Genomic DNA, 26994 nt, shown 5'->3' with positions numbered 1-26994 from the left:
CCCAGGGCTTTGGGAAAGCCATATCAGAGGGCAGCATTCAGTGCTGCCACAGAAACCCAGAAGTTTTTGCAGAAATTCAGGATGTTCTCTCCAATCCATGACGCCCGCTCTCCTGTCCAGTACAAACCAGAGATTTACCCCCTGGAACACCAGAGAACTGCCTTTGGTAGAAGAAAAAAGGGGGGAAAATAAAATCCATGGCCACTGGGCTTCTTTGAGTTATCAGGAGCAGGGAAGGCTGTCAAACCTGCGTGGCTGAGCACCAGCACCTCTCGCTTCGTGGGAGGACAGAGATTTTTCAAGTCAGGTTTTAAAATGGCTGTTAAAGATGATTTTTTTTCTGCATGAGATGAGACCATCTGGAATGAATTATACTTGCTCCTTTATGAAAACAGAGCTGGAGCCATCAGAGTGATTATGTTCATGATGGCAATGCAGAGCTCAAAATAACACAAACCAGATGCTAACATCTTTTAGGGAAAGAAGTATTCCCATTAAATTAGCACAGTCTCTGATGGATCCAAGACAGGTAACAAAGTAGAGCCATTGTGCAGTGAAACCTGTTGATGTTATAAATCCTGTACCCAGCTTCTATAAGCATCAGGAAACATTCTAAATAACAGGGCTGTAAAATGAAAAAAGCTGAATTTCCACAAAACTGTGCTCTCCCTTCTCAGCTGAAGGGCTGATGGATTTAGTCATACACTTTTCCAGAGTTCTTATCATGGAGTTGAGTTCATGCATTATAAATCCAAGCAACTGTTGAAATGTCAAAGACAGACAAGAAATCTTTCATTTGTTCTGTAAATTTTAGTGCTGTTCTCACAAGCAAAAAGATTTAATACCTCCTGCACACTTTTGAAGTTGTACTAAAAACATCTTCCCCCTGAAATAAGAGATGGCTTTTTTTTTTTCCTTCAAAGGAAAGGAAGTTCTAAGAAGTGGTAAAAAGCTATTTATTCACCCTGAGCTCCACCACAATTTTTAAAACAATGGAAGCCATCAGAAGTGGTTATCAGCCACCAAAACACTGAGAACAGCAGGCAGGGACCCAACAAAAACAAGGAGCAGCTACAGCAGTGCCTGACACCTGGGCTAAGTCACACAGTGGCTTTTTGACTTCCCTGCAGCAAATCAGAACATTTACATGGGGCTTTATATGCAAGTTTTTGCAGAAATTCAGGATGTTCTCCCCAATCCAATCACTGGCTGAAGTCCCTGTTATGCCCAGGAAGGCTGCAGGCATTGCCAGTTGCAGAAATTTGGGATGCTCTCCCCAATCCAATCACTGGATGAAGTCCCAGCTATGCCCAGGGAGGCTGCAGCCTCCTGGGGATGCCAATCCTCCCACCTGACAGCAAGCCAGCAGCATTTGTGCACTCTAGCCCCAGCTCAGCTCCCCAGCACAGCTATATTTGTTAGATTATGAACTGCTCAGGCATGGCTGGAGTTAGGATAAAATGAGGAGGTGTCTTCAGTGAGCCCAGAAATGCAGAAGGCATGGAAAGGGAAGCTGGATTCATGGAGGAAGGGAACAGAGAAATATTCTGCTGCCAGTGAGAGGACAGCTAGCAGGGTGATGCCTGCAGCAGCAGCACTGCCTGAGCAGCAGCAGCACTGCCTGAGCAGCAGCAGCACAGTGCCTGAGCAGCAGCAGCACTGCCTGAGCAGCAGCAGCACTGCCTGAGCAGCAGCAGCACTGCCTGAGCAGCAGCAGCACTGCCTGAGCAGCAGCAGCACAGTGCCTGAGCAGCAGCACAGTGCCTGAGCAGCAGCAGTAGTGCCTGAGCAGCAGCAGCACTGCCTGAGCAGCAGCACAGTGCCTGAGCAGCAGCAGCACAGTGCCTGAGCAGCAGCAGCACTGCCTGAGCAGCAGCAGCACTGCCTGAGCAGCAGCACAGTGCCTGAGCAGCAGCAGCACAGTGCCTGAGCAGCAGCAGCACAGTGCCTGAGCAGCAGCAGCACTGCCTGAGCAGCAGCAGCACAGTGCCTGAGCAGCAGCAGCACAGTGCCTGAGCAGCAGCAGCACAGTGCCTGAGCAGCAGCAGCACTGCCTGAGCAGCAGCAGCACAGTGCCTGAGCAGCAGCAGCACAGTGCCTGAGCAGCGGCACAGTGCCTGAGCAGCAGCAGTAGTGCCTGAGCAGCAGCAGCACTGCCTGAGCAGCAGCAGCACAGTGCCTGAGCAGCGGCACAGTGCCTGAGCAGCAGCAGTAGTGCCTGAGCAGCAGCAGCACAGTGCCTGAGCAGCAGCACAGTGCCTGAGCAGCAGCAGCAGCACAGTGCCTGAGCAGCAGCAGCACAGTGCCTGAGCAGCAGCACAGTGCCTGAGCAGCAGCAGCACTGCCTGAGCAGCAGCACAGTGCCTGAGCAGCAGCAGCACTGCCTGAGCAGCAGCAGCACAGTGCCTGAGCAGCAGCAGCACAGTGCCTGAGCAGCAGCAGCAGCACTGCCTGAGCAGCAGCAGCACTGCCTGAGCAGCAGCACAGTGCCTGAGCAGCAGCAGCACTGCCTGAGCAGCAGCAGCACAGTGCCTGAGCAGCAGCAGCACAGTGCCTGAGCAGCAGCAGCACTGCCTGAGCAGCAGCAGCACAGTGCCTGAGCAGCAGCAGCACAGTGCCTGAGCAGCAGCACAGTGCCTGAGCAGCAGCAGCACTGCCTGAGCAGCAGCAGCACTGCCTGAGCAGCTCTGCAGGGACAGGGGCACTCACAAAGCGGGAGGAGTTGTCGTTCTTCACCGTCTTCGCGTTGCCGAAGGATTCCAGGATGGGGTTGGCCTGCAGAAGCTGCCTCTCCAGCTCCCCCTGCAAAGCACACAGACAGAAAAACACCGGATTTGTCACACAGCACCTGCAGGGTCAGGCACTCTGCCTCCCCCGCCGTGGCAGTGCCACCACCACCAGAAGGGATCCTCATCCTTCCCTGCACTCCCAAACCTGCAGTTTCCTCCATCCAGGGTGAACGTGGCTGCATTTTGGGTGCTGTTTTTCTGGGCACGGTTTGTTTATCAATACACACACAGAGACACACACAAATAGAGCAGGGACCAGATAGGACTCGATGGATGTTAAAAATCACTGAATATGGCGGAAAAAAAATCACATTTAGGGCTAATGAAATCAGGCACAGACCTTTGAGTGCTTATGGGAAGAAAACAATTGAACTGATTTAAGGTTTTAGATTTAAACTTTGTGCTGACAGTACAGCTATCTCAGAACACCTATTTTCAAACTCAGAAACACCTATTTGCCAACTTACTTTCAGGTGAGTGAAACTCCCCTTCAGTCAGCCAGACTGAAACTCGGCTCATTGCATCACCTCTGACCTGGCCACACCAGCACAGCACAACCCAGAAACACCAATTACAAACACTGTTTTCAAATTGCTCAACCCAGCCAGCATTGCTCAGGGTGCTTAATGCATTTGTTAAATGTTTCTGTCAGCTCTGGCCAATGAGTTTAGAGTTTGAAGTACTTATCTCAAGGAAATTGCACAACAGCTTTTACAAGTTTGGTCCATGAGGAGGTCTGGTAACAAAAAAGGTCTGTGCTGCTTCCAAGAGCCCAGGAGGCACAAATGTACACAGGAAAATATATTGTCTTCTTGCTCTGAAGGATGGTTTAGGGGAAAAAAATCAAGCAAAGCTGTCTGGAATGTAGTCTCCAATCTGACGTTTGTGTTCATGAACCTGCTTTTTCCAATTATTTATAGCCTTGGTGAATAAAGGCCCCAGACCAAGCATCAAAGAACAGGAAGCATTAAGTCTCTTAAGGCTTCCACACGGGGTCAATTCTTAGACAGGAATTTTTAAAATTCACTACTTAACACCTAAAAGAGTTTTATTTGTATATTGAAATATATTTTAAACACTCCTGGAAATAAATGGCTGTTCCTTCTTTTACGTGACCTCAAGTTATCTGCTCAGAAGTTGCTTAGTTCCAAATGTGCTCCCTTTGGGACTACACATTCCCTAAATTTAAGTCAAGAAGGAATAAATGCAGAAGGAATAAATGTGAGTCTTGGTCCAGAGCAGACCCAGCAGTGCCACTGCAGGGCTGCCAAGGTGACAGCTTCAAGGCACTTCTAAACTGACAAAAAACTGCAATTGGAGAGAACCTGGATGTCTGTCATAGGCACTCTGTGCTGTCTGCAGCTGACATTCTCCACATTTCCCAGGTAAAAGCCTCAGAGCCTGGGAATGCTCCCACCTCCCCTCCCCTCTCCCAGCCCCTGAGGGCACAGCAAGGCCCAGGGAAGCATTCCCTGCTCCCTGCTGCTGGGATAAACCCCAGCGTGCCCAGCTAGGGCAGGGCTGTGGCACAGCTGGCATCTCCAGCTCTGGAACATTTTGGGCAAGAAACGCCCTGAGTGCACAGCGAGGGCTCCGTGGCACGGGCATGCTGGAATAAACTGGGCTGGAGCAAACCTGGAACCAAGCAGCAGAGAGTGGGATAAACACATTTACCCCAGTGCCCTGCCTGGAAGGGCTCAGCAGCTCCTGAGGAGCTGCAGGGAGCAGGGGATGCCCAGCTGTGGGTGACAGCCACGGGAATGAGGTGCTGCACACATGGACTGGTCACAGCTGTCACCAAGGAAAGCACAGCCCTCACTGCAGAAAAAGGCTCCTGATTTGGGAGTTTCCCTCTCTCCAGGGGCTGCTTCCAGCCAAAAGCAGCCCTCTTTGTGAAGAGCTGAGTGTTCTGCACAGACACTGAACTGCAGAGTTCAGCCTGGCCTCCGGGCACAGCTCCTGCACAGGCATCTCCCCAGAACTTGGAAAAAGCAGAGTGGGAACTGTGGGAGAAGTGAGGTCATGCAACAGCTCATGCAGGCACCACGAAGGCAAGGCCAGGGGATTGTCTCAGCTCCAGAACAGCCAGCAGCCCAGCGGGAGGCTTTGGGGGAGGCTCCATGCTACTCACATCCGACAGGGATCCACTCTGGAGTTCCAAATTACATTGAGACACAGATGTTAATGATTCCATGCCTTGTGCAGTGCCAACAGCTCGGGATTAGCTTTTGCCAAGGCCACAGTTAAAATGTTCACCAGCACACGTTTTATGTCAACCCTGGCATGGCAGCTCACAGCAAAAGGAGGGTTAAACCAGACACCACTCCGTCTATTTTTGGACTTGACAAATATTTTAGTAAAACTCTTTGAACTGTGCAAGGAGGGAGGGTTGAGTGGAACACTAGGAATGCCTGCAGCTCCTGGAAATGGGAGCAGGGGCTCAGACACACAGCTGGGTGGCAGAGGTCTAACAGGCACCACACACTCCCAGGGATTGCTTTTTGCTCCCAATAGATCCACTGGGAGGTTCCTTTACCATTTCCCTTTGCACTGCAGTTACACTGCACTCATCAGTGTAAAGGGGGAATTCACCCAGCTGGATTAAGCCAGGGAGCTGCTCCAGTGTCCCTGGCTGCTCCCAGCCTGGCCAGCTTTGTTGAAAAGCTGTGCCCAGCACAAAGGCAGCGCTCACCAGCTCGGGGCAGAGTGGGGCACTTATCTTGTGGCAGCAATTGTTTATCCCTGCCCTCAGCTTCCACCTCAGCCTCCTTCAGGCTCCTGGAGCACTGCAGCTCCTTCTCCCAGCCAGAAAAGGGGGATCAGGCAGAGCAGGGCTGGGATGGGCTCCGGGATCTGCCCAGCAGCTCCAGCACGAGCACTGGGAGCAGCCGGAGCTCCCAGCAGCAAACATCAGCTCAGGATCCCTCTCTGTTCACACCACCTCTCCTGCAAAGTCTGGGGAAATTCTTGATTTCAGAAGGCTTTTGGTTCTGCCAGGCCTTTCACACTTGAGATCAAAGCTCTCGTTGGTGATTTGGAAAGCTATACAAATATTCAGGCAAAACAATTAAAAGAACTTTGTAGCTTCCATTAATCAAATCTTTTATTTAGTGCTTTGTTTAATATTTAAAATTTGTTCTGCACTCTCTCAGCAGCACATTACCCAATATACACAAAGTATTTTGGAGGAGGGTGGCTGGAGAGAGGGCAAACTTTTCATTTCAGGGCTCAAAAGTGGTTAAGATGCTTTGCAATGCTGAGAAACTCATGAGCTGCTCACTCTTCCCTCTCTCAAAGCCAGTTAAATACTCCCAAAATTCTCTATTAGCTTTGTGTTCCTTCAAGGTTTCCCACATTATCAGCACAAATTGCAGAATATACATCAGTTCTCCTACATAACTTGAAAAGCATTAAAAAAAAACCACTTGCCTGGTGTTTCACGGGTTTGGGTGATTCGGGCTGTTCATTGCAAACAAACAAATGATAAGTTAGCAAGCAGGCATTCCAGCTGCATGTCACATCCCACATTAGCACTGTCAGCACGTTTAACCACACACTCGCTGCACAGAAAGCTTCACAGAAACTGCCCAAATTCATTTCAGAACAGAAGTCAGTGGCATGTGCCAAACACGGGCTGCACCCTGTGTTTAAGGACTCATTAAACCAGGATGACAGATGGCCCTTGAGCAGCCAGGGAAGGGCAGGAGCTGCATTATTTGGGTACTTCCAAAATTAACCCCAAAATTACCCCCAGCACCGAGTCCCTCTGTGGGCAGCCTGGGCACTGTGGGGTGGGTGGGATGGAGGAGGTGATCTCTGCCCTAAACACCCACAGAGGGGCTGGAACAGCCCCGGGGCAGCGACACCCAGGACTCAGGGGGGCTGGTTTTGCACTCTACTACAAATATTTCAGAAATGCAAACCCACATCCGAGACAAGACCTTTGCTTCTTTCTTTCAAGCACCACCACAGCAGCAGCACAACCTTGCACTGGACATTTTGCCAGCAAGAAGGACAAAGGGAAGGTGAAGGTAATAAAGTAAAATAAAAACCCTCCAAAATTCAAATCTGCACAGCTTCGGCAGAAATTTTCAATTCCATTCTCTCTTCCTTGGCTCTGCCTGTGAGTTTAATAATCTTAAGCTTCATATCTGAGAGCCTGAGGCAAAATACTGTGGAGAAACACAGACAACCAGAGATTTTTTATAGCAAGCCAAATGTACTCCCTCTGTCTGTGACTCTTATTTTATTAGAGAAGATTTTGGACAGAGGTCTGTAGGGCAGCTGGCAGAGGTTTGGCTTGCTCAGGTAAATAATGTGAATTTTCAAAGCTGCAGTCTACTTGCAAAGAAAAGAACCACCCCTCCTGGAATCATGGGCAGGACAGGAACACCTCGGAATTCAGAGGAGTCTCATTTGTTTATATTTAGAAAAGATAAATTGCACTCTTGGGTGTCCATTCTTGTCCTACTAGAAGCAGAACTGAGCACCATCAGACACAGATTTAACTTCTCTGTCTTTAAATGAGGGCAGTTAAAGCCCACTTGGGAAACCCAGGGGAGCTTTAGCCTGAGTGAGCCTACCCGAGATCCTGTGCTTCAAAAACTAATTCTGTTTCCTTAGAAATTAATAAAGCAAATTAAGCAATTTAGCATTTCAGCTAGCGAGGCAAATGCAGGCACTGAAAGCAGTCATTAACCTGAAAGTACCAGTAATGAGTTCTAAAGTCTAAAATAGCCCCAAGTGGAAGCTGGGTTTGGGGTGAGAACACTTCGGGGAAAGCTAAAGCCCCTTCCAGAGCCTAAAGGGGCTCCAGGAGAGCTGGAGAGGGGCTGGGGATGGAGGGACAGGACACAGGGAATGGCCTTACGCTGAAGAAGGGCAGGGTTAGATGAGATATTGGGGAGGAATTGTTCCCTGGCAGGGTGGACAGCCCTGGCACAGGGTGCCCAGAGCAGCTGTGGCTGCCCCTGGATCCCTGGCAGTGCCCAAGGTCAGGCTGGAGCACCTGGGACAGTGGGAGGTGTCCCTGCCATGGCAGGGGAGCAGAACTGGATAATCTTTAGCATCCCCTCCAACCCAAACCATTCTGGGATTCTGTGATTTGATTTAAAGGTTTCATCTGCTGGAGACTGGACAGCATGCAGGGCTTGCTTTCACCCCAGCTTCAGCCTGAGAGGAGCTCTTGTTCCCAGCTCTTGTTCCCAGCTCTGGTTCCCAACTCTGGTTCCCAGCTCTTGTCCCAGCCCTGCCAAGCAGCTCTCCCTGCCCTGGACAGCCCAGCCTCCATTCTCCCTCTCAGGGACTGCTGCAGCCTCACCTGGCTCTGCCAACCCCACCACTGCTGCACCTCCTCTGGCACTTTGCTGCCTTCTCCCCACACTTGGTGCCCAAGACAACATCTGGGGATGACCCAGGAAATGAGGCACTGGGGCCAGAGAGTCCCACACTCAAACCCAGGAACCCTGAAACTCCAGGCTGAAACTCATTTTGGGATAACCCAAAAAATGAGGCACTGGGGCCACGGATTCCCACACTCAAATCCTGACCATCCAGGCTGAAACTGCAGCCCCTCTGTTACTGACTCCATTTCCAAGGACCACATGCTAAGGGGTGTGCAGGGCTTTGTCAGCTCTAAGGAAAGAGGGATTTGAGGATGCCAACCATGCCAGGCTGTGCAGGGCATGGCAGAGCCCCTCACGGAGGCTGAACATCTCCCCTCCATCCCAGCTGAGCCCCCGTGACATCGGTGCTGCCCTGAGGTGTCACACTGGGGCTCCTCTGCTTGTTCTGATTTCACAGCACCAGGTCAGGCAAATCAAAGTTAACCCTAGGCTTAGCATACAAATTGCTTGTTTAAAAAAATCATCAATGAGGCATTCAAAGAGGCTCAGAAATAAACATGTCACTGATAATTATCTGTAACAGGATGGGTACAGACAGACTGCAAGCCATGGATTAATTTAACAAGCCTATTTAGCATCTTCTTGTGCACAGGGTAATGCACAGGTTGCACAGACTGTGGAACACCACCAGCCCTCTGCAGCTGCCTAATGAATATGCAAACAGAGCTAATTAGGGCTGCTTCTATAACCCCTATTCTGACCCTTCCTACCTTTCACAGTGGCACCTGTGAGGGTTAGACATGCTTTGTTCCCAATACATAAACAAAAATTAATTGGTGCACAGCAAGGGAAACTCATTTATATTTTCAAAATTAGTCTGGTGACAAACAGTCTGCATTTTTCATGGACACGTGGCAAATCCAGTGCCCACTGTGGTGCTGCACTGAATGAAGGGCACGATCCAAGACTTTTATTCAGGACACTCCCTGCTCTTTTTGTTCACATCCCAGCTTTCCCCTTTCTTTGCTGTGCCTTCACAGGCTCTCCGAGAAGTTGCATCATTTCCATCCCTCAGGATTTTCAAACCTCAGCTTTTGTGGGGATTGGGCAATGCAGTCTCACTTTGAAAGGAGGCACATTTTGAAAGGTGTCTGGACAAGAGGCTTCCAGAAGTGTCTTTCAGCCTGAGGCATTCCAAGTTGTCAACAGTATATTTAGAAATACTGGGTGCAAACCCTGCACAATTCCCTTCTCTCCAAAAACCCATTGGCAATTTTGCTGCTGTAGAAGTTGAAAAAGGACTGGGTTTGTCCAAGGCTGCCCAGTGGTAAAGCCAAGAACATGCTTAACTCCAAACCTCCAGAGAAAATCACTTGTGCTGGATGATGTCCCACTGTCACAACCTGCCAACACGTGCCACGAACACAGCCCTGACACTCCAGTGTCAGAAAGTGGACACAAACCTCCTCCTGAGGCCTGCAGCACTCTCAGTCTGCTCAGTAAACACATACAAAGACTGATCTTCATCTTTTCTGTGTGAAAAACCAGCACCAGTTTGAAAAAGTACCAATGCACAGGCTCAGTTCTTTCCTCTTGATGAAAGCAGAGCCAAGTTTCCCCATACACTGCAGTAGATTTCTCCCAATCTGCCTGCAACCTTTCCTTCTCTCCCACTTCAAATCCTCACTTTTTTCCCCTCCCCAGGCTGGTCCAAAGTCAGCTGGTGATCCTGCAGGAGCCTGAGCCTGGCACACCCAGGGGTGCCCTGTATGGACTGACAAAGCTGCAGCTGCTGCAGGGGCACAGCCTCGAGCTGGGAATCAGGAGAGATACCCAGGACAGAGAATCTCCCCTGGGTGCCAGGAGTGATACCCAGGACAGAGAATCTCCCCTGGGTGCCAGGAGAGATACCCAGGAGAGAGCATCTCCCCTGGGTGCCAGGAGAGAGCATCTCCCCTGGGTGCCAGGAGAGGTTTCCTCACAGACAGAGGGCAAACATGGGACAGGTGCCACCACACCCCTGCAAGGCTCGAGGAACAAGTGGAAGTGACACTTCATGGGATGGATCAGAGGGAACAGGGTGCTGGCAACGGCTGGGCTTGATCTTAGAGCTCTCTGCTAGAATTCTCTAAGTCTCTAATTCTAGAATTCCATAGGATAATGCAGTTTGAAGGTTCCAGCCACCACAGACACCAGGATTACTACTGGAAAACCATTTGTGATTACAGCAAGACACTGCTGGGAGCAAAGCCCAATTAAAACCTCACTGCAAACATATCCAAGTGCTCCTAACAACAAATATTCAAACCCACTCCTGGTTTTAAAAGCAAAGAATCACTAAAAATTCAGTGCAAATGTTGAAGCCTGGCAGGAAATCTGAAGAATGTTTTATATAAATCAGAGTTGGTTTCAAGCTACCAAAAAACCCAATATTCTCTGATATATAAGTATACACTCGCTTGTTTATAGTGTAATAAAATCTGAGCTTTTAATTACATGCTGGTTTCTAGATATAGCAAGTCTACAGCAGTTTTTAAGCTAGATGATTTTTCACATGTACAAGTTAATTTTTGAAAGCACAAAAAGCTTGTTCAGAAATATAGTACAAAAAACTGCATCCAGTGGGAACTAAATTCAGTTACAATTGCCTGGGTTTACTGAATCTTTTTGAAAAATGGGGTTTATTGCATCAGAAAGATTTGCTTTTATTTGTATAAAGCCTTTAATTTCACAACAGAAATTAGGCAGCTGATATGGACGAGAAATTTTGATGTAACTGCTCGTTTCAGCCACTGCTAAAGAGAAAATAATGTTTGAGACAAAATTGCAAAGATTACATTACAGTTTAATTTTAAAAAGTCATTTTTTCAAATGCAAAGATGGCAGTTTGCAAAAATAGCTATTAAGAAATGAGAAAATACCCCAACTTACAGGAATATTATGGTCCTTTCTTCCTTTATGGGAGGAAGCAACATGAGCAAGGTACTGAATAACCTTCTTGGTGTTCTCAGTCTTCCCAGCTCCAGATTCACCTCTGCAAAACAGGGCAGACATTTCCTTCAAAATTCACCTCAACAACTCAGCAATCCTTTGCTTACACACCTCACTCCATCCAGTCATGGCTGTGGCTATGCACAGACCAAAAGCCAGAGCAGGGATGCTCAGGGAACTCCAGGGTATTTGTTTAAAATCCCTCCTTCATCCTAAAACTCTCCTGAGCTTTGAGATGTTGATACAAGGTGTGCCAGCAGTTTCAATAAGAGCTTTTGGCTGAACTCCTTGGCTACTTGAGGTGACATCAAATGCTTGTCCCCTGCCTGGATCACTGCAGACAGAATGTTTTGGGGTGCAGATACATTTTTATTTTTAAATCGCGAGATATACACGCACACTTTTACACTTAGCATGATTTTAATACACCAGGGTTTGGTTAGGGGAATTACCAAGAGAAGTACCTTTAGGAGCCAGAAACAGAGTGAGTAAAACACACTTCAAACAAGAGATTCTTTTCTTTCCACTGCTCATCTCAGAATCTTTGCTAGGTTAAAAATATATTTAAGGCCGCAGGGCTACATGAAACCATGAAGAAATGAATTTATCAGTGCAGAGTGGCAGAGTTCACAGATCAATAAAGACAGCAAATGCACATTTCATTTTCAAGCCAGAGGTGGATTTAAAGCAGACCACGTTTAGACAGAATTTATGGAGAGGTTTGCAGGGGATATTAAAAGCAGGAAATGTGACCAAGTTCATATCCCTGCAATCACAAATGAGGTTACTACAGCTCTAAAAATGACAGTTTGGGGGTTTTTTTCCTAACCTAGGTCTGATCTTCAGACAAATCCACCCAGAGGGATTCAGGGGTGCCTTAGGCAGGACTCGAGCAGTGCAAGCCACTGGAGGAAGATTTCCAGGGAGACAGTGACTGTGTGAGCAGCTCTGAAGTGTGGGAAGCTAAAAAGGGTTTTATTACGGGGATTTGCATGGAAAGAGTGGAAGCACTCCTGTCATTCAACAGTTGTTCAAAAATTAACAGTTTGGAAGCCAGCTCCTTTGTAAGAATGACAAGCACACATTTCCCCTGCCCCTTATTTCTCCTCTGAGCTACTTAAAATGGAAATGTTCATTTAGCAGGGGAATTTAAGCCCATTCTTGTGCAGCCTTTTTCATCATACACTTCAGTTTTGTAGCTAATCTGCATCTGCTTAGGGATTCAGCTCCTCCAGACCTGCACTTCTTGCTCAGGTAAGAGGTGAGGAGCATCCCCATCCTCACCCTGCACTCAGCAGCTGCAGAGAGGAGCCCAGAGAGCACTTGCAATTTTAACCCTGCAGATACAGGAAGGAGATTGCCACTAGTCCAGATTTTCAAAGCTCAAACATTCTAAAATCACAGAAACCCCACAGGGAATGGCCCTAAGAGAGGGGAACCTCAGCTGAAGGGTGGTGGCATGGGCATTTCTGCAGCCAGGAGCAAAAACCTCCATTCACAGCAGCTCGTGGGACTCCTCACAGGAGTTTTGGGTGAAACAACTTCTGTTTGACCTGACAGAAGAGCAGCAAGGCTGGGTTTGGCTGGAAAAGCCTGGGCAATGGCCCTGCAGATGAGCTGTGGGATGGTGTACAGCCTCAGTGACCCTGACCAAAAGTCAGGACAGGACACAGAGGTGTTGGGAGGGTCCAAACATTCAGGCAGAGTTACCAAAGCTGTTTGGAGAATGGGCCTTTGGAAGCAGCATCATCATCATTATTATTAATTTATATGTTTTAAATTTATTACTATTATTATTATAAACTTCACAGTATTTATCCAAGGAATGCCCAGGCCCTTGGATAAATGGTGCCTGCAGCTCCAGAGGGGTGGTCAAGGCTCCCTGGTTTATCTGCTCCTGTCTAAAACCACTTGGATTCAGCTCTTGCTCACAACCATTGGGAAATAACAGATCTGGAAGGTAAGAAAGTAGGATCTGGAAGGTAAGAAAGCAGGACCTGGAAGGTAAGAAAGCCCTGCATCCATCACCCCCAGCTTTCCAGGCACAGGCAGGGCAGGTCCCTGCAGAGCTGCTGACTGGGCTTTGCTCAGTGCCTGCAAAAACCTGGAAGGTCCTACCTGAAAAGCTGGTTGCAAAGGGGATTTCTCTGAGAATTGGCTAATGGATAACTGCGTTTCCTTTCTGCCAAGATACCATCACAATGAAACCCAGAAACTGGGTGCACTTTGGGACAAGTGGACAAGTGGAACAACACCCTCTGACTTAATGAAAAATCCCATTTCCACCCAGCCCAGAGTCCCCACAAACAAGGCAAACGTGAATGCTGATAAGCAGAAAAAAAAAAAAAAAACACCAAACCATGAGGTGCCAATTCTTGCTTCTCAAGTCTTTATTTCTCATTTCCCTTTCACTGCAATGTTTACATTAACATAATTCATGACCATGAGCAATAATAAAAGCAGCTTTGCCTGTTTCTGGATGTGTATTAAAAAATGCTAATGCTAAAACTATTCCAGCAGGTAAGAGAAGTAAGAAGCACAGCAAAATATACATTTACATTTTAAAACAATACAATTTGTTCTTACTGTCAGCAGAGCTTGGGAATGCACTATTAGCTATGTCTGTAAAGCTAAAGAAATAATCTTTTCTGTCAAATCACAAGAAGAAAGTTTACTACATTTTAAAGGAGGAAAATCTCCTGTAACACAGGCAGTGCAGAGAAGCTGGTTCAATAAATACAGCTCAGATGTCAGCTCTGGAAAAGGGCTGGAGGAGTCAGCTGCAGACACAGCAGCAAAGCCGCACAAGCACAGGAAAGGAAGCAGCTTGAAACACATTCCTTGTGTTAAAAACCCTCTAAATCTAACAGAGGGGTACTTTAGAGAGAGTCTTTATGCAAGACCTTATTCAAAAGCAGCACCAGAGGATGTTATCATCCAGTCCTGCTCTCCCTGGAGCTTACAAGAATGCCAAGTATTTCCTGCAGCATCGTGGCAAATAGCTCTGCTGCCACATACTATGAAAGAATTAGAAGATTTAGGATAAAGTCCTTTGCATTTACAGGAATAATGACATCTGCATACTTTGGTTCTTTCCCAGGAGTGCAAACACACAAACTACAAAAATAAATTAAAATCTCCTACCTCTATCAACCTGCCCAAAAAAGGTAAACTCTGAGTAACACCATCTACAGTATTCATGGAATGGGGATGGAATCACAAAGCTAAAGCTTAACTTCTTCTAAATCTTGTTTTAATACAACTCAATCTGTTACCATGAATTAAACAACTAAAGCCCTGGGCTGAGAAGCAGCCCCACCTCTCCTAAATGATTCCACCTCCTTCATTTCAGACTCAGCTCCAATGGCAGAACCAAAACCCTCTGGGAGTGAATGGGAACATCAGCTCCAGCCATGGCTGTGCCAAAGAGTGCTGCCAAGGAAGCCAGCCCTCCTCAGCTCCAGCTGGAAGGATGAGGTTATTCCCTCCACTACCTGGGGATCTCTCCCTTGGAAGCCACCTTGCAGGGACAGGTCACACCAAGTCTGCCAGGGCCTGCTGAATTCATGCAGGATCCCATGTCCAAGTGCTCTTCCCCGCAGCAGCAAAGCTCCTGCTTTGAAGCAGCTTCATGCACATTTAAAACAGGAAAAGTTTAGCCAGCATGAGCACTTTAACATGGTTTTGAATTCATTGCATGTAAAGCTGGAGTGTCATTTTCAGCAAAGCCCAGAACTCTCCAGGCAAATTCATCCCAGCTCCAATTTGGTTAGGAAAATCCAGGCACTGACTCAACCAGCTGCAGCTCTTTCCCTGAGCAGCTTGAGCCCAAATCTTGCACAAGAAGCACTTCCACCACTGCGAGGGCTCTCAGCTGGAGAACAGGCAGGGCAGAGAGGGAGAGGATGGGCAGGTGACAGAGCAGGGATGGGAGCTGCCCTGCCCAGGGAACAGCTCCTCTCCCCACAGCACTGCCAGTGGCAGGTGTTACCCCAAAACAGGTCAGTGGCCCTTGCAAGGGCTCTATTCCAGAGGAAACACAGTTTCTGAAGGAAAACAGTAGTGCAAGAGTGGCTTTCCTTGCTGCCAGGCAGGTCTGAAGCACTCACACATCTTGTGACAGTGACAGTACCCAGCATGGCAGGGCCGCCACCCTCCCTGACCTGGGAAATGCCCCATGGACTCCCAGGCATTCAGATGAGGCTCAAGTTGTTTACTGAAGGCCCAGGGTACAGACTGGCCCCTTTCCAGCTGCCTTCCCCAGGGAGCCATGAGTTCCAGCCCACAAGGGACAAAGTGCCCTGAGCAGCACCGACACAGGGCCTCGCATCCAAGGAAAGCCTTGCACTTCCAAGGCAGGCTGCTCTCCATCTTGCTGCCCAGGCACAGGACCAGCAATATTCCTGGAGCTGTGCAACCTGTTAGGATGGCCAGATGCAGCTGGAGATCATCTCTGATTTAAATTCCTGAAAAACTAACCCAAACAAAGTCAGGATTTTACATTTTGGATGGCTGGGTCGCTCAAGCCTTTCCTCTGCCCCAGGAATTTCAGTCATGAAGTGATCGGAGCCAGCCCTGGGATGAGAAGTTCGTGTGGCAGCAGAGGGTCCTGCTGTGCAGAAGTGGCACCTGGGCAAGGTCCCAGCACACAGAGCCCACCCTGCTGCTCACAGCTCCCCTGGCCAGCAACACCTCCTCCCTGCAGGCAGCCACTTCCAGAAGGCCCCAAACCACGGAAATATGGAAATATGCACTTAAATTGTTTGGAGGAGAAAGTAACTGCCTATGTAAGAGCCCCAACAATAGCCTTTTGTCCTCGTCACAACAGCAGTTGCAAAGAACAGAGGAGACACTTATTCTCAAGCACAACTGAGCAGATCATCTGCCAGTTACAAATTAACAGATATTTACAGACAAGACCTGTAATTAAAGGGTGTCTTAATCACCTGCCTTATTTTCTGCAAGAGGCATAACTGATAGTTTGGGAAAGAGTCATTAATTTGCTTTACTATTTACATGGCTGCTTTAGAGCTGCTTCCTTTCCCTCCTGATGCTTCCCATCATCTCCACACCACTTGCCATGGGAATGTTACCAGCTGGACTCCAGCCAGGGGCTGTATACAAAAATGTTTGGTATTTGCTGCTGTTGGCCTTTAATAAGCAGCCTCTATTCCCTCCACACCCCATCACTCCTACGGAAGCCAGCTCAGATTAGATATCCTTGTAGGGCTGCAAGCATCTCTAAACACCTATTTATCAGGCCCAGACCCAGCTTTGGGAATACCAGAAGTCTGTGGTAAGAGTCTCCACTTCAGAACACACTGCCTTCAAAAGTGCAGTGCAGCCCATTTCCAGAGTTGACTTTTTTCAGTATTTTCCAAATTCCAAATTACAACACAAATTTCTTCGTCTTGGTCATCAGCCCGGCATGCTCAGTGAGCAGAGAAACACCAAAACTTAAAAAAATAGCAGCTGCAGTTTCTCCAAGGGAAAAATAAAAAAAGAAAAAAACCAATAGCCTGAAAAGCTCTTCAGCCCAGCTTCACATCCCACAGAAATGGGAAAATGTGCAGGAAGGTCTGGGAATGCTGCAGTGTTGGCTTCACATCTCTGTACAAACCAGTGATGAATGCTGAGTCAACACAGGCTGAGAGCTACATATATATATATTACTTATAAGCCAGAAGGAATATGAAGTTTCTGGAATGACACATATTTTCCTTTCTTCTCAGCAAACTAAGAATTTACAGAGAAAAAGTCCAAGATAAACTTTCATTTGCATTCCAATCAAGGGGGAATGATGAGATGGAAGTTGGTTGAGTCCAGCTTCCCAGAAAAGTGCTGGTTCTGAGGGCTGCCCGCTTGCTTTTCGTTGCAAATCTGGATGAACTAAACTCCAAAGCAGAGGAGAGCTCCAGCAGCCTCTCTCACCATCTGTTAGTGGTTAGCAGCCCAAGATTAGACCATCCAGCTTCAAAGCTAAAAAGAAATTCTCACTATTACTGTTTGCTCAGCTCCTCCCATCTCATCTTCAGCAAAGTGAATTCCTCAAGATCCACCTGCACTCACCTTCTTCACAGAGCTTGTTATTTACCAGAATAGTGACTGCAGGAGTGCAGGCCTTTTTTGGGGAAACAGACTGGTGTTTCCTAAAGATCTGCACAGGGGAAGACAGTTGAACTGCCTCTACCCCAGGTTTAATTACACACTTTCCTGCCAAGGATAAAAATGCCATGTGTGCAAATTGAAATCAACATTCAGCTGTCTGTTGAGCTCAGAAGATCAAAAGCTTATGGTCACCTTGCTGGTGAGGTGACAACAAAATTGCAGACCAGAGTGTTTAAAGTTTCCCAGGCTAAGTATAAAATGGATCAGACGCTCACTAGGTCAGAACCCAAGGAAGGCATCTGGAAAACTGCAGAGAATCTTTGAAAACCAAGAACCCAAGGGCTTGTCACAGCACCAGCCCTAAACCTAGGAATTCCCCCAAAAGCAGCACTCCTGGCTGTCAGGAAGAAAAGTGTCCTTCAAATACTACTGCTGGAGAAGTGACTGCCCCTCCTCTAAAGGTCATGGAAGGCAAAAAACCAGGAATCACCAACAGAGGCAGGGGGAGAGGGGAGGATGCAGAGCAGGCAGTGGGACAGCTTTGTCCCACACAGTTCCTGCCCAGGCAGGGAAATGGCAGGCACAGCACAACTGTCCCCGCAGCTCAGGGCACCACTCAGGAGGTGGCTTTTTGCCCTGAACCACTCCTGCTGGGGAAATGAGAAAGAATTCTGAGGGCTTCCAGCCTTAGTAAACATCAGGGTCAATCAGGTGAGGCAGGGCCTGAGACAGCAGGTTTGGGATGAGAAGATGAGTCTTGTGAACTGCCAGAGGAGTTTCTGAAAGCACCTCCAGTGTGGTTAGCATTGTCCTTGCACTTTATTTATTCCTGCCTTAGTCCAGACCTGCAAAACCAGTGGCATGAAGGAGAACACACAATTTAGCTCCTCACCAGGACCGGCAATGCAAGGGGAGTCCTGGACACTTTCCCACTCCTGATCAAAATATGGGATCTCTTCCCAGCCTGCCACCAAGGGAGCTCCTCATGGCTGTGTCCCACTCACAAAGAGGATTTCATACCCCAAAATCCCAGTTTGTAATGCAGACCTACAGAAGAATAAGGCTTTCTCAAGAAGTACAGAGACATTCTCCCACGGCCTGGCTGTAAGGATGTGTGTCCTTCCCCCCTCATCCCCCAAGCTCCAGCTCCTCTGCAAGGCAGAGCCAAGTTGCCAAGGTGGAACCAGCACGAGATGCACAAATTCCATGCTCTGTACCAGATACAAACAGGGATCAACTGTCCACTCAGTACAGATGGATCAAAAGCTCACGGGAACCTCAGAGGTGAGATAATGACAAAGCTGAAGGCAGGAGAGCTCAGAGGCTTTCCAGTTTTTAAATAATCAGATTGGACAGTCACCAAATCCTGCAGCACTGCCATTCAAACCTTGTGGGCTTGGCTGACCATGCAAAGGAGAGCAAAGTTCATGGGCAGACACAAAACATGAAGCTACTTCAAAACATTCACCTGGGGCAAGCACACGCTGCCAAGGCATCCACGAGCACAGAACAAAGCCTTTCTTCTCACTCTGGGATCCCATCCCTGCTTTGAGGGCTCTTTGTGCATTGCACATGAAACAGGCATCACATGGAAACAGAAGTCCTGCTAGCAGCAGCAACCACAGACCTAGAGAAGCCTGAGTTAACCAGATCAATTTTTATCTTAAGCACAGAGCTCTTTTTGCTTCTGTGTCCTTGGGCCCCGAGGATCTCATACTCATGGTATCCACAGCTGGAGAAGGCATGGCTTGAGAGGATCCAGCTTCAGTCTTGCACAGACTCTGAGAGTCAGGCACGTCTGCAGGGAGCACAGGAGGGAGACCTGAACCCCTTCATGTCGGGAAGGAAACTCAGCTGAGCCTCCTTGCAGCAGTCAGGCTCCCCACTGAGCCGTTCCAGGCAGCAGGATCCTGCCAAAGCACGTCCCCAGCACGCTGGCACCCAGGACTGCCCCTCAGACACCTGAACTTGTGTGTTCTACCCTTCAGGACAGAGCCACGGTGTGGTTTGCAGCCCAGCTGAGCCATGCTGGCCCCAGGCTGCTGGCACAGCTCCCTTTGCCCCTCGCTGCTGGGGCTGGCACACGGCGTGCAGGAGCAGCAGTGCCCGTGCAGGCTGGGGCTGGGGCTGGGCCAGCCTGGCTCCCCGGGTCCAGGGAACCCTTATCTTCTGGCTGACACTCCCAGCAGCAGCAGAGGAAGCTCAGGAACACTCCGAGCCCGGGGGAGAGGGAAGGAAGCTGGGTCACCCCTGCCAGTTGCACTCCAAGCACGGAGCAGCTCACAAGCCTCAAATCCCACTTGTGCTCTGCCTTCCCAGGCAGATCCCAGGAAACCTCAGCTGCAGCCACAGGTCTGCTCAGGTGAAAAGGAAACCTTGGTGTCACTCTGCTCAGAGACCCCCTGGAGGCAGATCCAGGGCTGAGGGGCTGCTCAGGGTCTCCAGAGCCACGTTTGGATCTTGTCTTCCCCAGGCCTTTCCCACTGAGCAGTTACAGCACAGCACTGCAGAGATGGGAACTCCTTAAAGCTTTTGGCTTGGATGCAGAGCTCTTCACTGACATTGTTAAATCACATTTCTTAAGTAGAACATGCCTAGAAAACCCAGTAATGAGAATTACAGTATTAAAAGACTACATCCCCATATTAAATATCACTTCATGATACATCTTTTCCCACTGCCTGTCAAGACTGAAGACCAAGCTTTGCCTCCCACAGCTGTATCAAAGCCCCCTCTCACAATTCAGATTCCCAAAAGTGCCAAATAAAAAATGATCACTCACGTGCAGAGAATTGATTGGTCCTCACGGTCTGCAAAACAAGAACAAACAGGGTTATAGGGGTTTGTTTACACTGCTCTGTAATCTGCAAAACAGTTCCTTTTAACTGAGTATTTCTAACATTCATCTTTTCAGTTTAGCAGTTTGAAGGTCACTCTGAAGCAGTTTTAATCATGTCCCCATTTCACATGCACACACCCCTCAAACAACAGCTTGGAAGTTCCTAAAAGTCCTGACATTTCAGATAATGAAGTCAAAATTCTGGTTAAATTTAACTATCATCCACAGTAAGGCTTTTAACTACATTTGCAGATGAAGTGGACCTAGCACTTCTTATTCAGAATGCATAAAGAACACAAAACCTTACATGAGGAGATTTTAAAGCAGTTTCAAGCACACAACACTGACAACCACACACTTGGAATAGCACTGCCATCTCCAGCCAACAAGTGCTTTCCTCCCCAGCATTTTGTTTTCTTTTTAAAATGAACACGCAGGCCTGAAGAGCTCCCACAATTCAGCTTATTCATGAAAGCTTTGTCTAAAGGACACCCAGGGAAACCAAAATGCTGCAGCCCTTGCTCAGCACTTTGTGCTACGCTCACGACCTTTGAGAGAACTCCTCAAAGTCAGGTGCAGCCTGCAAGGGCTATTTCATCATGACAAGAGCTTCACAGAATGTATTCCAGCACCATATTAAAAATTGTATCATCAAAACATCTGAATATACCTGCAGCAAGCACAATAATTTTGTGCTTGGGTTTGAGGAAGGACCAATAATCACCTGCAAATAAGAACCATTTTCCTCTGCATGCTGTTCTGCTGGCTGGATGTGTGGTAGCCCATTTTTCTCTGGCATAGCCTTTCCTTTTCCCTGTCCAGAGCAGTGATCAAATGCCAGCCCCATCTCTGGAGCAGACATAAAAAAATTCCTGTTTTTTTTGGGAGGTGGAGGAGGCAAGTTCTGGGTATTTATAAACAGGAGAAATCATCTGCTTTCTAAAGAGAGCCCTGTGCAGGGAAGGGAGGGCTCTTGTTTATTTGTAGGTGTTGTTTCATGCTCAGGTGCCACATCCCAGGAAAAGCTGCCTGGCTCCCTGTTTGTTGTGGATGCAGGCTCCAAGGAGCTGCTGTGTGTGTGCCTGTGCTGGAGGTGAACAGGCTCAGATATCAATCTACCCAAGGTCATTTAAAAATTGCATTCCTGACAAGTTCTGTGAAAACAGGTCAGTGCCTGGGGGAGAGGGACCTTCCCACAGCACAGAGTGTGCTGCTGCCAGGGCGCTCCCAGGGCTGCTCCATCAGTGCTACATGGCAAGGACAGCACACAAGTGTCCCACAGCCTCAACTCCAAGCTTCCAGTTATTTCCTTTTTCCCATTTTCCTGCTGGGCTAGCACACAAGTGTCCCACAGCCTGCCACTCCAAGCTTCCAGTTATTTTTTTTTTTCCTATTCTCCTGCTGGGCTAGCACACAAGTGTCCCACAGCCTCAACTCCAAGCTTCCAGTTATTTTCTTTTTCCTATTCTCCTACTGGGCTAGCACACAAGTGTCCCACAGCCTGCCACTCCTAGCTTCCAGTTATTTTCTTTTTCCTATTCTCCTGCTGGGCTAGCACACAAGTGTCCCACAGCCTCAACTCCTCAACTCCAAACCTCCAGTTATTTTCTTTTTCCCATTTTCCTGCTGGGCTGGCTAGCACACAAGTGTCCCACAGCCTTCCACTCCTCAACTTCAAGCTTCCAGTTCTTTTCTTTTTCCTATTTTCCTGCTGGGCTGATAAACATGGGAAGAGATCTGGTTACAGAGATGAAGCATGCCTGTTTAATTTGTGTTTGTCTTTAAAATGTTGCCTGGTTACTCCCTAAACTATCATCAAACACTTAGCACTGTGAAAGTGCCTTGCAACAAACACCTCTGCCCAGAGCCAGCGGGAAGAGTGACAGGCACAAGTTTGCTTGCTGGGCACCTACCCGGCCAAATGTGCCCTGACACACTTCTGGGCACCAGGAGAGTTCTGTTTATCCTACATTTCACCTCCATGGGCAGCCTGCAGGAATAAACCAGCATCGTGCCCCCAGTGACCCACCCAACACTCCAGGGAACCCCCCAGGAAGCAGGACACTTGCTAATAACACAAAGTTGATTTTTCAAGTTTTAACACCTAAATTTCACCGAGTTAAAAGCGCTCAAAGCTTTAAAGAAGCTGAAGCTGCACGTGCCCAAAGCATCTGATGTGGCACGTCCAGCAGTGTGGATGTTCTCAGTTCAGTCAGAGAGAAAAAAAAAAAGATTTTTCCGAGTTAGCCTGGCAGAAATTTTTCTCTTTTTCTCTCTGAACTGAGAATATCCACATAGCAGTGCTCCAGGAGCTGGGCAGTATCACTGTCAGCTTACCCTCCTTGGGAGGGTTCAGGTGACTGAAGGATGGAAACACCACAGGTATCTCCAAGAAAGGTGAGCAGGATCACTGCACTATCCTTCCAAAAGCTGAAAGGAACCTCTGGAAGGGACAAACTCTCAAGGACACTTCAGGAAAAGCCATCTCTCTTGGTGCACCTTCAGACTGCATTTATTTTTTTTCTTCTTGCCTTGTCATCATCAGCTCATTCATATATTGGTTGGGTTTTACATCCAACCCTTATTTCTTTGGAACAGTCAAGCAATGAACTCACAGAAATTCTCATTCTTTCTCCTAATTAATTTATACCAGAGGAAGGATGAAGTTCAGATGCAGCCTACTCCTCCTGGGTATCCAGCAGTTTTAAGTCCTAGAATAACAAGATTTATCCACTTTGCTCCATCAGTGCCCCGACACTTTTCTCTGAGAGCACTGAAAGTGCTCAGACATCACTCCATGCAGAATTACATCAACCCTGTCCCTGCAGCCCAACCTCACAGGCCAGCCCAGCAGGGCTGCTTTGGATCACTCCAGTCGCCAGCCCTGGGTGCTCACCTGGCATTTCCCACAGAGCCTGGCACAGGACAGAGCCAGGCAGTGCCTGCTGCTCCTCCTCTGCTGCCCCAGCAGTGCCAGCTCCAGCTGCCACAAACCTCTGAACCAGCCTGCATCCCACTGCTGCTCTCACTGCAGGATCCCCAGGGCTGCAGTGAAGGGACAGTAAAACTCCTCTTCACTCCGGGGTGCAGCACTGATGTAAACGCTCCAGGTATCCCTGCTACTTGTGAAGTTAAAATAACAGCTTTTATTAAAAAGGAAAAAAAAATAGCGGTTCTATTCCTTCCTCTGGATCGTTTCAGATAAATCACAAGAGCCACGCTCCATGTTTGCTGCTGGCTGAGCACTTTAAGTTAAAAATTAGCAGTGATACATGGCAGAGGTCACCCAAAGCCCAGTCCTGGCTTACCCTGCCACTGGTTACAGTGACCCACAGCACTGGAGACAGGGATTTCTGCATGTCCACACCACACTGGGTGACCACGCTCGTTATTCCCTCACCCAGCACAGCCCCGGCCTGGGAGGACTCCAAGCTGTGAATTGAGACTATTTTAGAAATCACGAGTGAGGCATTTGCACCATTAGCTTGAAATTCCCCAAATTCCTGAGGAGCAGAGTGTGACGTGCTGAGCTGGCAGCCAGGGCTGAGTCAGCACAGAGGACAGAACAAACAGGACTCTGTCCTGCCCACGGCACGCCAGCACTGACAACTGCCTTTCTGCTCCACTTTTTAGCCCTAACTGAGTTACAGGAACCTCAAATGAGGTTTCATTTTCGCTATCAGTCTTTGACTCCCTTTATGAAGAGAAGCTTTAGTAGAATTAATTCAGAAATTGCAGCAGCGCTGCAGTTCACTGTTCACGTTTGTGAACAGCAGTCCATGGGTAACGTGCTGCTCACCCAACAAATCCAAGCAGGGCTGGGGTGACTGAGGCAGCCCTTTCAAACAGGGGCTGCTGTAATTCCGGGCAGGAGCAGAGCACACAAGGCAGCTTCAGCCTGGAGAGCAGCAGGGGAAGCTCCTGGTGCCCACAGTGCCCAGCTCGGGGCCAGGCACGGCTTGTGAGCCCAGGCCAAGGGCTGGGGCTGCCAGGAGGGCTCCAGCAGCTCAGCTGAGGGGCAGGGACAATCCAGAGGGAAAAGCTGCCCTGGCATTGCTCCCTGATGCCACAGAGCCACGGGCACACGGGAGCAGATCTCTGCCTGCCTGCAGCCCTTCCCTCAGCACGCTCCCAAGGAGCTCTCCCAGGAGAAGTGAAAATCCACACAGGCCACCCCTACACTTACATTTCAGTCCTTATTTGCATTCTGCTTAGCAGTAACCCAAGATTAGCAGGAGCTGGCAAGCCACAGGCTGGACAAGGTTTATTTGGACTGCAGAGCACTCAGCACAGCAGTGGTTTCCATTCTCCATCAATCCTGTTTAAGTTGTTCTACTTCCCACATAGAATAACGTTGTTTGGACAAAGATTACACTGTCCACTGAGACAATGACTCAAGGAGGCCCTTTAGTTTTAAGATCTGCCATGTAAGCTCACTTGTTTAACTTTTGATCTTCTCTTTTCCAAACAATAAAGCACAAAGCACTTAAAAAGAGGGGCTGGCAGCTTTCACTCCAGTGCCCTCTTTCCCAAGCTGCTGGATCATGCCTGAACTGCACGAGTTTGGAGAGATGGCAAGTGTGACAGCAGTGCCACAGCAGGGCACGGCGTGCTGCAGTGCTCAGCCACACACAGAGCACAGGTCACCCCACAGAGCAAGGCCAGCCACCAAATCCTCCTGCAAATTCCTGCTCCAGGTATTCCTGTTCAGGTATTCCTCACCCAGGCTTTAAGCCCTGCTATATCCTGAGGCACAGACTACCAGAGTTTAGCTCTGCTGTTAAAAAATTTGCTCTGTGCTGTTTTGGACACGTTATCTGCAAATTTCAAGTAATTACTCTGTTCCTGCATAGGAAGAGATGGGTGGAGGACACTCCCTGTTCCCTGTGCCACTTCAGATTCAAACTTCTGTTCCATCTGACCTGAACTGTCATTTCCTTACTGAACAATTTTGCTCATTCTGGTTGTTCTTCCAATGTCTCCTGTTCCATTTCCTCTCTGCCCACAGCAGGGCTGTGCAAAGTGCAGATTAAATCACAGAATGGCTTGGGCTGGAGGGAACTTTAGAGATCATCCAGTGCCACCCCTGCCATGGCAGGGACACCTCCCACTGCCCCAGGCTGCTCCCAGCCTGGCCTTGGGCACTGCCAGGGATCCAGGGGCACCCACAGCTGCTCTGGGCACCTGTGCCAGGGCTGCCCACCCTCCCAGGGAACAATTCCTGCCCAATCTCTAATTTATCTTCTGCTTTGTCAGTTTAAATCCATGCCCCCATGTCACTCCACCCTTTGTCCCTCTCTTGGAGCCCCATGAGGCACTGGAAGGGGCTCTGAGGTCTCCCCAGAGCTTTTCTTCTCCAGGCTCAGGAACTCCAACTCTCAGAGCATCCTCCTGGTGCCTGCCCTGCCCTGGCTCCAGCAGCCCCACATCCCCCCCGTGCTGGAGGCAGCTCTCACCTGTGTTTGTGCTTGGCATGTACTCTCAGTCTATATATCCTACAACTATTCCATTATTATAGACTGATTAGATGTATTATGAAAATAGGAAGAAAATGTGTCAAGTCTATGGTAAAAATGTTTCTTAGATTGTTCCCTTTTCCAATTACTCCTCACATTCTGTGCCTGATTTACAAGCACAGCTGCATTTAGGTGTTCCCAGACCCTTCCTCCCTTCAGCTCCTGCTCAAGCAGCAGCAGCTCCAGCATTACCAAGGGAATTCATCTTTCCCAAGAGGTTTATGCACAAAAAGCACAAACAGAGGAATGCAGGTTCCAGGGTTTGCAGCAGCAACTCCCAAACCATAAAAAGCACAAAACAATGGGTAAGATTGACAAATCTTTAACCAGTTCTTTGCCCACGTGAAGGCCTTTCCTCACACTGCTTACAACCCCCCTTGGCTTAGGATTGTTATCAAGTTCCTTTTGGAAAGCTGATGATGGGTGCAGTGGTCTCCAGATTCTGAGCAGGACCCTCAGAGATGGCACCAGCAGCTCACATCTGGCTGCTCTGCTGCCAAATGTTGTTGTGCAGCACAGCCCATCAGCTCTTCCATCTCTGAGATTAAGGATTTGGCTCTTGCAGATTTTCTATTTTCAGCATTTTCTATTTACTAACCCTTCAGAGAATGACTTCCTGCTATTTTCCTCAAATTTCCACAAGAACTTCCCTGTGCAACTTCACAACAGATATACATAAAGAGGTAGATACCTATTTTTTCCTGCTTTTTCTTCTGCATTTTCCTTCTCCACACCATCTGATGGCTTTACCACCACTTTGAAAAAGCCCTAGAACAGGATGAATTTGAATGCCCAGGGTGATCAGAAAGCCACGAGCTTTTATTCACCTTCTTCTCTGAAACAGATGCACAATAACTTTAACTCTGAGTCCTTGACGAAGCCTCCCCAAGTCTGCCAGGAATTCCTGAGCAGCCAAGTACCTGAGAGCATCATTCTGGACAGGTTTGGAAAGGAAAGAAGGCTGGAGATACGCCAAAATTTGGTGTACACACCAAGAAATTGGCAATTGTGCTGCTGAAGTGAGCCTGGGGTCCAAGACAAGGAGCAGGACAGCAGCAGCCCTCGCCTGTCCCACTGGTAAGGGATGAACCCTGCTCTCTGCTCCCGTGCTGAAGGATAAACTGGAGAGGCAGGGGGAGGCAAAAGGAGCTGCAGCAAGTGCTGGCAGTGGCAGCTATGGCATAGCTGCAGCCTGAGCTCAGCACCAGAGGAATGCAGGCAGGACTGACAAAACCCAGCTTTGTGCAGGGCTCAGCCCGGCCGGGCTCTCCCCTGCTCCCGAGATTAGAGCACGCTGGAGGCTTTGTTACATCCAGGCATTGCTGCTTGTGCCTGTCATCTCCAGGCTTGGGCCAAGCAGGAGAAATTATCCATTTCACAAGCACCTAGAAACAAAAGGAGTTTAA

At 48.6% G+C, this 26994-nt stretch overlaps 2 protein-coding genes across 6 annotated transcripts in view; both read right to left on the bottom strand.

Annotated features, from left to right (window-relative positions):
• LOC110475147 (TBC1 domain family member 24) overlaps window positions 1–26994 on the bottom strand; it is a 186240-nt gene that overhangs the window by 105219 nt on the left and 54027 nt on the right. The window lies entirely within an intron of this gene.
• The window catches only part of MYH10 (myosin heavy chain 10), an 81905-nt gene that overhangs the window by 35380 nt on the left and 19531 nt on the right, over window positions 1–26994 (bottom strand). For 3 of the 5 annotated variants that reach the window (XM_085556897.1, XM_077787316.2, XM_077787318.2), the window contains exons 4-7: window positions 20016–20043; window positions 11066–11168; window positions 6219–6248; window positions 2710–2802 (exon numbers count right to left, since the gene is read on the bottom strand). In XM_085556897.1, the coding sequence (XP_085413023.1) occupies window positions 2710–2802; window positions 6219–6248; window positions 11066–11168; window positions 20016–20043 (254 nt within the window). The remainder of the gene's footprint in view (window positions 1–2709; window positions 2803–6218; window positions 6249–11065; window positions 11169–20015; window positions 20044–26994) is intronic. The other 2 variants (XM_077787317.2, XM_077787319.2) reach the window with 1 other exon arrangement.

The sequence above is a fragment of the Lonchura striata genome, chromosome 18 (assembly GCF_050655825.1).
Source record: "Lonchura striata isolate lonStrDom1 chromosome 18, ASM5065582v1, whole genome shotgun sequence".
NCBI lineage: Eukaryota > Metazoa > Chordata > Aves > Passeriformes > Estrildidae > Lonchura > Lonchura striata.
This window is presented reverse-complemented; position numbering and strand designations above follow the sequence as displayed.